Here is a 13,211-nt window from a genome sequence, read left to right as displayed (position 1 = left end):
ATGGAGCGTTTCCCCACTTTTATTTTATTTTTTCCTTCAAGCTCACACAAAGTTGTTTTCAACGTGAACATTAGTTTTTATTTTTATTTTTATTTAAATCCAGTTTAGAGGGAAATACTTTAAAATTCTTAAAAACATACAAAAATCGTTAAAAAGGTACATAATATTCAATATTAATATTAACGTAATTCCAAGTTAGCCAGTCTTGGGCGTGGACAGCAGGTATTTTTCCCGTCAGTTTATCTGGGATTTTTCATCCCTCAAGCAGGCAGACCGGTCCCGTGAACACACACGATCAGGAATATTGACCCAGCCATAGGTCTGATTCGTCAGCTATGCCGGTTCCGAGCACGGATAAAATATGGGGGGGGGGACTAAGATGGTGCGTACCTCCATGCCTCACGGCCGTCATCATATGATAATTATTAATTATTAGCGTAATTGAAAGAATTACCATTTTCAGAGTTATAAATAAAACTTTTTCTTATAGAGAAAGAGATTTTAATTCGTTGCTGGTAGAGGGTTCTGGTGAAACAGGTCCACTATGATGATGATGATGATTCAGTATAATGTATGATGTCATCCATATGTATACCATTATACTAGACAATTTAGGATGAAGTGCAAATGATTCTTCGTCTGTCATCATCATCGTTCTCTTGTTCTAGATGAAGAACATTTTCCCACAATCTTTGATGTTATACGCATGTAAATTTTGCAGTGTACTGGTGCCTCTTGTATCTTCTAGTGCTTCTTCCAAAACAACCCTCATCTCTTTCAAGAACCTTATGCAACCTTTTACATGCAACGATTATACCCTGATCCATCAGCTGTATCAGTTAATTAGTGTTAGAAGGCAGAAAAACACATTTAATTCTCCCATCCCTGCTAACCTCTTAGCATTAGGGTGAGCAGCCTATTATCTAACAGTAAAAACCTTTATTTCATGAGAGTGAATTTTCAGCACATCAGGATTAAACTGGTTAAAAAACCACGCACGGAAAATATCCCTAAATCGATGCAAGTGATCAGCATTTGTACAAAATAAAACTCAAATTCATCCTTATTTAGCTTGCAACCATCGGTGCTTGTTTCATGCTTGCAAGCCTGGATATTTTTAGGAACAGCACGATAAAAAGCCAGGTCTCGTCAGCATTATAAAGCTGTTATGAAATGAGGTCATTTAGATATTTTCTGAAAGGCTCAACTTGTTCTTCATCTGCACCTAAGATTGGTCACAGATTCTTTTAATTAACGATGCCGTGGCGCTATTGAAAAGGCCAACAGCCATCCCTCACTCCCCTGAAATTATAGGGGAGTCATGAATTCAGAAGTAGTCTTGGAAGAACTATTTACACTGTATTTTGATGCAAACTTCTTAATTAATTATTATTCTTTTGTGAGAATGTCTGAAACTGTTTAAAATACTCTTCAATATTGTTATTCGTTTCATGAAACGAATAATAATATTGAAGAACATTTTAATCATGAGAGCAATTGTTGAAATTTTGGATTAAAATTAAAATATTCCTTATATTTTTAACTTTGTATAAAATTATTTTGTATATAATTTATGCAATAAAATTGTTTAAAATTATGACATATTTTCTGTTTTTTTTAAAAAATAGCATAAACAACATAATATACCAAAAATAAAATTCATTCATCTTTTTATAAAAGCTGAGAACTTTTTAGTAACTGCATGTGGTATGGGATATGGGATATTTGCAGAGAATCGGCCGTGAGATGTGGTGATTAATAATAAAATATATAAAAAATAAAATATATAAAATATATATATTTAAAAATATATATATATATATATATATATATATTTAAAAAAAAAAAATATATATATATATATATATATATATATTAAAAAAAAAAAAAAAAAATATATATATATATATATATATATACCCTTGGAGGGTAATGCTGTAGCCAATGAAGTTCTAACTGAGGCTTGACTATTGCTGTTATCCTCTTGCCATGATCAGAGCTTTAATAGCTCAATAACTCCTTATCCCTCCATAGATAACGGGGAAAATGAAAAGCAATTTTGCTTCGCCCCCTTCAAGCCAGTCCTTACAAGGACTATAAGGATAACTGCAGATGTTTCCGAAAATACTATTTCTAAAACGGTTTTTAACATTAAAATAAAATATAAGCGAGATAGTCGACATTTCCCAAGAATTTTATATCTATTAAATGTTTTTCTTCTTCTTGAGTCTGGCCTGATACTTCGGTTGCATTCCTTTAATACAGATGGAACATTAAAAGAACGGAAAATGAGTTTAATAAGTTCATAGTGCAGTCAGTGGCAACAGATTTCTTCTCATCGAAGTAATCGTTTTTCTAAATAATGATCTTGTTTATTAGAAAAGCACTTAAGACAGTCATAAAAGAAAGCGAAAGGATGATTTATTAGACCATTTCGCATTGTTTATTAGTGTTAGGATGGAGAAATGTGAACGTACCTGCAGCATATTCAGCTAAATGTAATTGAGTAGTTACCAAGTCTGGCACTTTCTACAAATTTGATACATTCCACTTTTCTTTTTGTTTTTATTTGGTAGATAATCATAATGGAAGGATTCAAAAACCTCCGCACAAAGTGTAAAACCTAATCAGTATAAAAATAGCTCCTCTTAAGATGAATCAATTTACTCTGGCACTGTTAATTAAAAAGCAAAATGATAGTCAAAGTGAAGCACACTTGTTTTCGTTTTAAATTATGTGAACTTCAATGGCGCCACCTAGTATCCTTTATTGTTAATAAGACGATCAAAATTAAATACGAAAATTACCTAAATGCTTTATCACGAACTTGAGTATAACTAATCATCCTCAGTGTATCAGAGATCTTTCATCGCTTATAGAAAAAATATTGCTTGTAAAGAGGAAAAAACTACATAGATCATCTTATGTATTTATTATTATTATTAGAAGGTAAAGGTATCATGGTATTTCACTTTTGATTCTTTTCTGTTAAGACAACTTAAGTTTCTCTTGAGAAGTACTCCTAATTATCAGATATATTCTGAGTTAGGCGTGTGACGCTGTTAACTCCACCTCTTCCAGAGATGTTTTACTAATACACTTATATCTGAAATTAACTTAATTTTGCTAGTATGAACAGTACTTCATTAATGACGTTCTAGCACGCACTGCCCAAGGTGGAAAAGCACACTTCAGATTCCATATAGGGACACTCCATATTATTTTTTTACTATCAAGATAGTAAAAAAAATCGTAAATTTACTAAATGTAACTTATAAAAATGCGTTGGCTGTAGATTCTCGCAATGAAATCTCAAAAAAAAAAAAAAACTCCCTTGATGAATGGACTCCTTTTGACAAAAGTAAAATGGAAACATTCATCAGCTACAGATTTTACTGTTTCTGAAGAGTTAACTAATTTAGCAAAATCTGATAAAAAATAATGAATAAATGCCAGTGTTTTTCTTGTAGGTGGGAACCCCTGTATATATGTAAATAGCATATTAAATAACTGAAAATATAATGTTACGTTATTTTAAACACCAAAAGAAGACTAAAAATTACATGGTAAATTAATACACATGTGAAGTGCTAGAGTTACAATTGGGACTTCTGTTATGATAATTGACAACTGCAGCTTTTGGACTCATAGATGGTAGAGTGAGGTGAGTTTTACTTTTTTTCTTTTCATATTTGTTGTACGTGTGTTAATTTAGCGGTTTTACATTGCGTTCATCTATGATAATAAGGTAGTAATATCGTAAAATGCCCTAAATAGAGTGAAACGAAAGCAAATGAAAATTTAGTACTTTTCTTTCAGATCTAGTATACCTTTTTCCTGCATAAGTTAGTACGAAATATTTTTGCTGGGTGGTCACCCTGCACCCAATCTACTGTTTCCATGGAAACCTGGAAGCATAAACTATATTCATCTCATGACGTCAATTATCAAAATGAAACTGTGTAATTGTATATAGCAACACACGTTTATTTAAAACATACGAAAGATCTCCAGTTTTATTATTATTATTATTTGCAGTTCAAATATTTGAAATTTCACATAAAATAAAGATAATATTACTTCGATATTCGATGTCAAGTCAACAATGGGTTTGACGGGAAAAAAATATTTTTTTTTCTTTTCAGGTCAGTCAATGTACAAATGAAACCGAATCATGGTGCCAATAAATGTGCCCCTAAGAGTGTGGTCCATGTGCTTGTTTATGACATGGGTTCGATTTTCAAGGTAAAATATACTTCTTCTTTTTTTCTTTGTTTTTAATTCTTATATTTTCCCCTCAATTAGAAGGAATCACAAAGAAACTTAAGACAGTGATGTCAGCACCTGATCGATTTCCCCTTCCTACACGTTCCCTAATGTAAATGCTGTGATTTCGTTTCTACTTCTCTGATTACTTTTTCATTGTTGCACACGTTTCCAGAACAATACAGACGATCCGTTACTATGGTAACTCTAACAATACGTAAAGGTTTTAAGCTATGCTTTGTTTCGTTTCACTAACCGATTTTCCTCATTTTATTTGTTTGTTTTTTGTTTGTTTATCCTTTTTTTTAAAAGGGATAGAACTGCAATTCAAAAACTAAAGGGAAAATAGAAAACTAATTAGATCTCTGGTAAAAGAAGGTATTTAGTCTTCATACAGCTTGTATTGTTTGCTGAGTAAACACGCGTGGCTCTCACTGTGTTTAACTTGCATTGGTAAATTTTATTTTATTTTATTTTTTCTTTATAGAGAAGGGAATAAAACTGGTGTACAAATTTCTGATAAAATAGTTCTTATAAATTTACGACTACAAACGAAACTAATCTGCATATAATGAAGTAAATACACTGAAGGAATTTATGATTTTTTTTGTTCCCATCTCTTCGTCATAGATTGCAGATACATTTACAAATGTCGTTTGGAAATAACGTTTGGAAATAAATATAGCAAAAGACTGGCATTTTTTCCATCAGTAATACATTCATAATAATATATTGTTTTTCTGATTTCCTATGTTGATTTGTTACAGTCAAGAAAGCCTGGATTTCGACACCATCCTCCCTAATAATCCGGATGATTATGATAATCTACATCCTCCTAAAGAAAATGGTAAGTTCGATTATTTGTCAAATTGGATAAGAAATTAATTTTATGTTTTTTGATACAAAAAGAAAACTAGAAATAAACAAGGATAATCTACTCAATAGGAAACTGATTACAAAAAAAAACCGGAATAGCAATACTGTGGTTGCCATGACAACTAAAAGTACTGTAATAATGCAGAATTGATTTCATTTGTCTATTTTCACTATCCCAACGAACGTTAGGATGCACTATTGTGGTTCCTAAAGCATTATGGTGATTATCAGTGGCGTATCTATGACTTTTGAGCCTCTTTGAGAACTTGGGTTCTCGGGACTCTTTGTTTTGCCTTAGGTATGTCACTGTTTATTATTGCAATCAATGTAGAATTCAATGGTCTTTTTTCTCGCAGGAAACGCCACTACTGTAAGGTTCCATGTAACCGTTTTGAGTATCGATTCCATTGATGAAGGATCAATGGTGAGTCCCTTTCAATTTATTTTTTTAAAGTCAAGTGCTAACCGTTTATAGTATAAAGCTGTGATTTTATAGAAATAGATATCAATTGTGATTTTGTTTTGGGTTGATTCACAGACATACGTAGCAGATATCTTCATGTCCCAGAGTTGGAAAGACTATCGTTTACGACTTCCAGAAAATATGACCTCAAAATATCGTCTTCTTCCAGTGACGTGGTTAAAGAGGATGTGGAGGCCAGATTCGTTCTTTAAGAATGCAAAGAGAGTGACCTTTCAGGAGATGACTATCCCCAATCACTACATCTGGTTATACAGCGATAAAACCATCCTTTATATGGTCAAGTAAGTTCAAATTTTACTTTGATAATAAGTTTATTTAATTTTAATTTTTTGTGGCGGGGGAAGGAAAGTTTGAAAAGGAGTTAGACAAGGATGTTTACTTTCTCCTCACTTGTTTGGTATATATGCTGAGGCCATCATGCGTGAAGCAATGGATGAGATCACGACAGGAATTAGGACAGGAGGTAGATTGATTAGTAATCTGAGGTATGCTGATGATACAGTACTCCTTTGTAATGACATGGAAGAACTAGAGGGGCAAATTCTTGACAAAGTTAACAAGATCAGTAATAACAGAGGACTTCGGCTGAATATCTAGCAAGACAAAGATTATGGTTCTCAAAAGAAATACAAACAGAGGAGCTCTTGAGAAACAAGTGTATCTTAATGGAGAAAGAATTGAGGAAGTCAGCAAGTTTGAGTACCGGGGATCCATTAATGTGAAGAATTGCTGTTCAAAAGAAGATTAGGAATGGCTAAAACAAGTCAGAGACCTGTATAAAATCTGGAAGGATGGATCTATCTCCATGGGAACAAAGTTGAGGATTTTGGATGTAGCTGTTTTTCAACAGCGACTTATGGATGTGAGACTTGGAACCTAAAGAAGTCAGATAAGATACTGAAAGGCGTGCAAATATAGGTGTTAGAAAAGATCAGTAGAACTTTAAGGGTCCTTAAGGATATTGACAGAAGAAAGATAAAATATTTTGGACATATAGAAAGGATGGAAGGAGGACTTCTCAGAACAGTAATAGAAGGTAAAGTTCCTGGAAAAAAGAGGCAGGAGGCAGGGGTGGACCATCGATGAGATGGATGGTGTGTGTGGTGTGAGTGATCTTCAGAAATTTGAGGCCGCCAGAAAAGCAAACAACAAGACTACATGGCAAGGCCTCGCGTGGCACATTACCGAGCATCGGAGTGACCATACGGTATTTGTAGATGCACAGTGAACATAGAGAGAAGGGGTGGGGAGTTTGCGACAGTGAAAAAATATGTACTGTTTAATAGTTTGTTATTAGATGCCTTTTCCAGAATTTCGTAAGTTCTGGAAACACATATTATTTTGTAAGAACATATTTGACTCGTTTTGTCAGTCTATTCTGTTATTCCTCCGATTCGGTGGATCAAATTGACTAAACTTTGTTATTGAAGATTTCTAAAATTTGAGGAAATTTGAGGGCATTTTGGTTACAATAAATCGAAATTATATTGACAAAATTTGAGCAAACAATATTTGGCTATTAATAATTCCCGTCTGGGTTGGATGGAATTCAATAAAATTCAGACCATTTTTAATTGCAAATTAACGTAAAACAAAATTATATTCGCAGTATGTATTGCCCAAAATGGCTCTCGATTCAAGAATGAAGTCATTCTTGCCTAATAAAAGGACTTTATCAATAACCTCAGAATAATGTCCTGAAGGTAAGCGACTTAGCTAAGCACTGTGCGTACATGGTCCCAAAATATGGGATGGGATATAAATCAGGGGAATCGAGCTTGAAGGAGAGCACATAGAATACTTGGATATACTCTTCGAACCATTTTTCACAACCGGAGTCCTATGATACGGGGAATTGTCTTCTTGGAAACGTCCAGATCCATCGAGCCATGTAAGACCACATCGACATCATGTATGGCAAAGGCTGGTCTGAAATGATCCCAAGGTAAGAACTATGAATCAAAGTGTGTTTAGTGGGGATGAGAAGACCCAGCAGTGTCCGTGAGAATAATTCCCATACGAACCTCTCTGTCACTGACCTGTTTCTAGCTAGCTGTGAAGTCGGTTTGGCCGGAATCAGTCTCGGTGGATCATAAATGTACCTGTTAAAATGGATTGTGTCTACAGTGTAATTGTTTAAATAACACATGGCTTATGAATGTACCTTTTAATGATTTCTATGATCACTTCTTTACTTCATACACGTTTTTTTCAGTAGTATAATCTGAACTCTTTCCCAGAATCGTATGGCCTTTTTTACTTGTATTATAAAAACTTCTCTGATTTTCTATGGCAGGTTGACTTTGCTTCTCTCTTGTGCCATGAAGTTTCAATCGTACCCTCATGACACGCAGACCTGTTCCCTCAAAATAGAAAGTCGTAAGTGTTATCTTTAAGATAGATATTTTCTTAATTATATATTATTTGTACAATGTTTAGTTTCCCAAGATATTTTTATTCGTATTATTATTTGTATAAACATTTACTTGAACTGCATAACAGTGTTCAACAGTTAGAATTTTTTTCCTAGGAAGAAGGGTTGCGATATTCTTTGTGTATAAATATGTATAAAATAACCATCAAAATAAAAATAATAAAAAAGTTATGAAAGAATGAAGGAGAGAAAGATAAGTCAGAAAATACAACGCACACAAGTTAACCTCTACGTTAGTCTGGTTTCCCCTCCCCAAACAAACCAGACTTTGAACACAGTATTATTATTATTAAGAGAGACCTCCAGGGAGTCACAGACTCATCGAGGGAGGCTACATACTACACACACCAGCGATCATACTTATTCTTGAATTTATTCAAACTGCTTGCACTCACAACATCCAATGGTATTCCATTCTAATCACCATCACCACCATCTGAGAGAAAAATTTAGCCCTTACACCATTCTTGGCAGCCTTCATTCTCAGCTTCCCAGGATGTCCTCTCGTCCTTTCCCCACCCTCCATAAATTGAAAAATCCCATCAATTGAAATCCTGTATGACCCTTTCACCAGTTTGTAAGTCTCAATGATATCACCCCTCTTTCTCCTGTTTGCTAGTGTCGGCAATCTACAAATTCTCAACCTGTCTTCATAATTGTATTCCACAATCCTGATATCATTTTTAACACTCGCCTTTGTACTCTTTCCAATATATCATAATCGCATCGGAAACCAGGAGACCAGACCTGCGCACGGTAGTCCAAGTGAGGTCTTATCAAGCCCTTGTAAAGAGTCAAATTACATGTGAACGTTCGTTTGAGCATTGCAATTATCTTTTGAGATGTATTTGCAATCTTTGCCGCATGGACCATGAACTTCAACTTCCTATCTATTAACACTCCAAATCCCTAGCCTCATCAGTTTCTTCTAGCCTAATCCCACCAATATAATACGACATTGAATAGGTAATCATACCGAATGAATGACTTTACATTTACTGACATTGAACTGACCCATTTTCCCACCCACAATCCCAGCTTATTCAAATCATTCTGCAAGGACTGCATATCAGCGGCATTCATGATTACCCTGCCTATCTTTGCATCATCAGCAAATAGATATATGTCGCTGGTCAAATCCTTCCCAATATCATTAATGTACAGATTGAATAACAGTGGACCAAGCACTGATCATTGTGGTACACCACTTGTTACCTTAAACCTTGCAGACTCAGATCCCCCCAGTATACCACTTTTTGATGTATGTCAGTTAGCCATCCTCTTATCCGTGCTAATATTGTATAACCCAAACCCATTTTCTCCAATTTATGCAGCAGTCTGCCATTCTGTATTCTGTCAAAAGCCTTAGCAAAATCCAAAAGTGTCATGGTGTATCCATTCCCCTTTTCTGGTTCAATGGTAACATTGTCATAGAATGTGAGCAATTTTCTAAAACATAACCTTCCCTTAGTAAACCCATGTTGTTCATTGCAAAGTAGAGATTCATTGTCAACCCATTTCTGAATGCGGGCCCTAACTATTTTTTCTAAAATCTTCACCACCCCTCATGAGATACTAATTGGTCGATAGTTTGATACATCGGTGTTTGCACCACCCTTATGCAATGGAATTACCATACATTCCTTCCATTCCTGCGAAATCTTCCCTGTTCTGAGACTCATATTAAACAGCTTGGTCAAAGGAATGATCAATTCAGCTGAACACTCTTTTAGCACACGTGCTGATATTCTATCAGTCCCTATTGCTGAATTCTTATTCAGTTTGTGAACAGCTCTAATACCTCGGCCTCACACACACTTGCGTTTCTTCATCTAGTGAAGAGGTAACACTGAGCTCAATGTTGCGTTCACCAGGTTGATAGCTTTTAACGAAATGGGCACTCATTAAATGAACAACCTCTTCTGCATCAGTAACCCTCACTCCATCTGGATTTAGAAGAATTATTCTTTCATATTCATTCTTTCTTTTACTTGCAGCATATCGATAAAATTCTTGTGGGTTGTCTTTCGCATGCAGAGCCAGTTTCTTTTCATACTAAGACTTTGCTTTCCGTACAACAGTTGTGACTATTCCAGCCTGCTGCTTGTAACGGTCATAACGGACGTCATCCTTATGCAAACGGTAATCCTTCCACATCGTCCTTTTCTTACGAATCTCTTGCTCATTAAGATTACACATCCATTTGACTCCTACTCTATTTATTCTTCGAACTCTCGGGACACATTCTGATATCGCATCATTTAGATATTGTTTAAATGATGCGATTATAGTTGTCACGTGTTCATTAGCGTATAAAATATGGATCTGGTAACTGAAGAATTCATGCCGTTGCCACCCTGGATTGACTTATCTCCTGATCCAAAGCTAATGATGATGGCAATATATTGCTAGGTGTTGCCAACGTTTAGCCCTATAGATAACGACCCTAATTAAAACGTACTAAATGATATGAATTTATTTAAAATCGTGTCAGCCTGGGTGGCATAATAACAACTTCCTTTACTTAAGTTCTTCAAAACAAAGACTATTCTTGCTTCGATTTTGGGTTCACGGACTTTTTTATTGTTTGAAATGGAATTTGTTACGTATAAATTTGTACTTTTAAGAAGGTAGGGATGACATGATGTTTGGTGCCGAACTTAATTAAGTTAAAAAGCAGCGAAGGAAAAAACTTGGGAGTTTTAATCTCGAAATGGACTGCAGAGCACAACACATACGACCAAATAGAAATGATTACTTGTTAGGGTGAGAAACATCGCCTTTTATATAGCATGTCGTGAGAATGCATATAACCTCAGCGATGATGCTGACAGGAGCATAGCTACCTACCGATTAAAATGGCTAAAATACAGTATGGCACACGCGCGCACATAAACACGCACAAAGCGTACTGAATAACTGCAACAATGTGTGTTATGGAGTAAACAGGTTTTTAACAAAGAAATATGTGTTTGCATCTGACGATATGTACATTCAGAACTATTGGAATCTTGGTCGAATAAAGCATTAACGACGGCAGATTACGTGCTCGAAATGGGCACTTTGTCTTTCAAGACAGGTTTCTTAGCGCATGCGAAGGTTCTCTGTCATCTTGGAAAACAAGGGTCAGAACATCTGCTGGACATATCGTATAATTTTATCCTTTAGTTCATCAAGGTTTGAAAGCGGGGCATGGTGGAATACTCATTCCTTGAACATACACCAAATGAAGACATCAAGTGATGTGAGATCAGGAGAATGTGATGGGAATTCTGAGAACCTCCAAATGAGCCTCCGGGGAAGTGTTCTGATGAATAGGCTCTAGAACTACGTGATATGTGCCAGGTTTCTATATCCTGTTGGAATATCTGTGCACTAAATGGATTGTTTTGCAAGATATACCCGATGGAAATCCTTTTCCGCTGTGAAGAGTCTTCTCTTGGACAAATTCAGGTCTCGAGAAACCAAGAAACCTTGTTCGTCTGTTTACATGACCGCTTAGATGGAAGTGCGCTTCGTCCGAGAACCACACATTATGGAGGAGGGACGGATCTTCACAAACACTGACCAGCACGCTTGCACAGTATTCCCGCCGTGCAGCGTAATCCATTGCTGTTAACACTGACTCACTTGAATGTAAGAAAAGCCACCCAGCCGCTTAAGGATACTCTGTAGTGACGGCCTCGGAATCCCAAGTTTTACTACTGTTCGGTGGTGAATGCGTTTCGTGGCGAATGTTCTTTATATTGCGGTAGAACACTCCTGGTATATCGGAACCTCTCGATTAAGGCAATGGTAACACTATTGCTTGGGGCACGCTTACGAAAACGATAAACAAACAAGCTGCTCACAAATATGTCGTAGGTTTGGACCATTTGCTCTACCGACTGAGTATGAACAAAAATAACGCTGAACAATAAACGTATTTTCTTCACGTCAACATACACACTGCTGCAACTAAATATAATGGCTTAAACTCCACGCGTACTCTTCTATTAATGTACATGCTGTCGAACGACATATCTCATAGCGTGGGAACTGAACGGGTGTCGAAGTTCAGTAGTGTTTTTTTTTTTTCACCATACTGTAGTATGTCTGCACGATTTGGGAAATTAAAGGACATTAAAGAATCTATTTTATTAGAATATATTTGAAGGAATTAAATCATTACCCTTTCCTCAGCCCTAGACTTCATGTGTATGTGTGTTTAAAGATTTAAAAATATTTTTCCAGATGTATAGGTTTCCAAACTCCAATAACTTTAGTTCAGCGAGGAGGAAAAATTCCTTTCAAGTAACGTAATACCACAATCAGAGATCGACTCGGTGCCACTTTTAAACAATACACTGATACTTCGTATATGGAGCTGTGAGAATTTGTCTATGGGAATTTGTGTCATGTTGATATTAATTTTTCGTGTTTCTTTTCTTTTTTTTTCTCCCCCAATTGATAGTGTATAATTTTCTGTTGAATTCTGAAACATTAGCTAAATTGCACTATCGTTTTATATATAAAGTTTAAAATTCTAATCATACAACAGTTGATACATCATAAAATCCATTCTCAAAATTCGAAAAAAAAAAATTCATGATTAATTATGCTACTAGAGATTACTTATTATTTATTATTCATTGAAAGAATAACGGTTTATTGATGAGTTTTGCTGTTAATCTACGAACAGAAATTATTCCTTTTAGGATTACACTCTTAATAAATAATTTATCTGAGTCTCAAATTTATAAGAAATTATTGGCGGCAGCCGAGATTGAATTACAAAAGAGTTTTTTTTATTGTTTTCACATTAAGCCACGTGTCAATTAATTACACGCAACCAATGAATATTAAATATACTTAAGATTATTAAGGCTTAAAGAAAAGCACGTTTTCAAAAATTAAAGAAAAAGAACAAACTCTAAACTATCGAAATAAAACTATTGATTGTTGAAGAGCAACTATGCGAGCTTAAGCCAAAGATCATAATTGTTATTCTCCAGCGAAATATTTGCTTTAGCAACAACACCGATTTTCGTCAGACGTGATTGTTCATTAATCGTTTGGATCAGTTAACAAGTGAAAATATTAGGAAGCGGGAAACTAAATCCATTAGACTACATTAAAGTTAACCGAATGTAGTTTTACACCTTAATTAGA

The 13,211-nt window shown here is 35.1% G+C and overlaps 1 protein-coding gene across 1 annotated transcript in view; it reads left to right on the top strand.

The window, feature by feature from the left end:
* Positions 1 to 13,211, top strand: part of LOC150101972 (glycine receptor subunit alpha-2-like) — a 156,395-nt gene that overhangs the window by 128,220 nt on the left and 14,964 nt on the right. Inside the window, exons 2-6 of the mRNA XM_090400027.1 lie at positions 4,146 to 4,245; positions 5,034 to 5,113; positions 5,499 to 5,566; positions 5,681 to 5,907; positions 7,923 to 8,005. Coding sequence (XP_090256153.1) covers positions 4,175 to 4,245; positions 5,034 to 5,113; positions 5,499 to 5,566; positions 5,681 to 5,907; positions 7,923 to 8,005 — 529 coding nt within the window. The 5' untranslated portion in view covers positions 4,146 to 4,174. The remainder of the gene's footprint in view (positions 1 to 4,145; positions 4,246 to 5,033; positions 5,114 to 5,498; positions 5,567 to 5,680; positions 5,908 to 7,922; positions 8,006 to 13,211) is intronic.

The sequence above is a fragment of the Typopeltis vanoorti genome, chromosome 11 (genome assembly GCF_054136105.1).
Source record: "Typopeltis vanoorti isolate ZY-2024b chromosome 11, IOZ_Tvanoo_1.0, whole genome shotgun sequence".
NCBI classification, from domain to species: Eukaryota; Metazoa; Arthropoda; class Arachnida; order Uropygi; family Thelyphonidae; genus Typopeltis; species Typopeltis vanoorti.
This window is presented reverse-complemented; position numbering and strand designations above follow the sequence as displayed.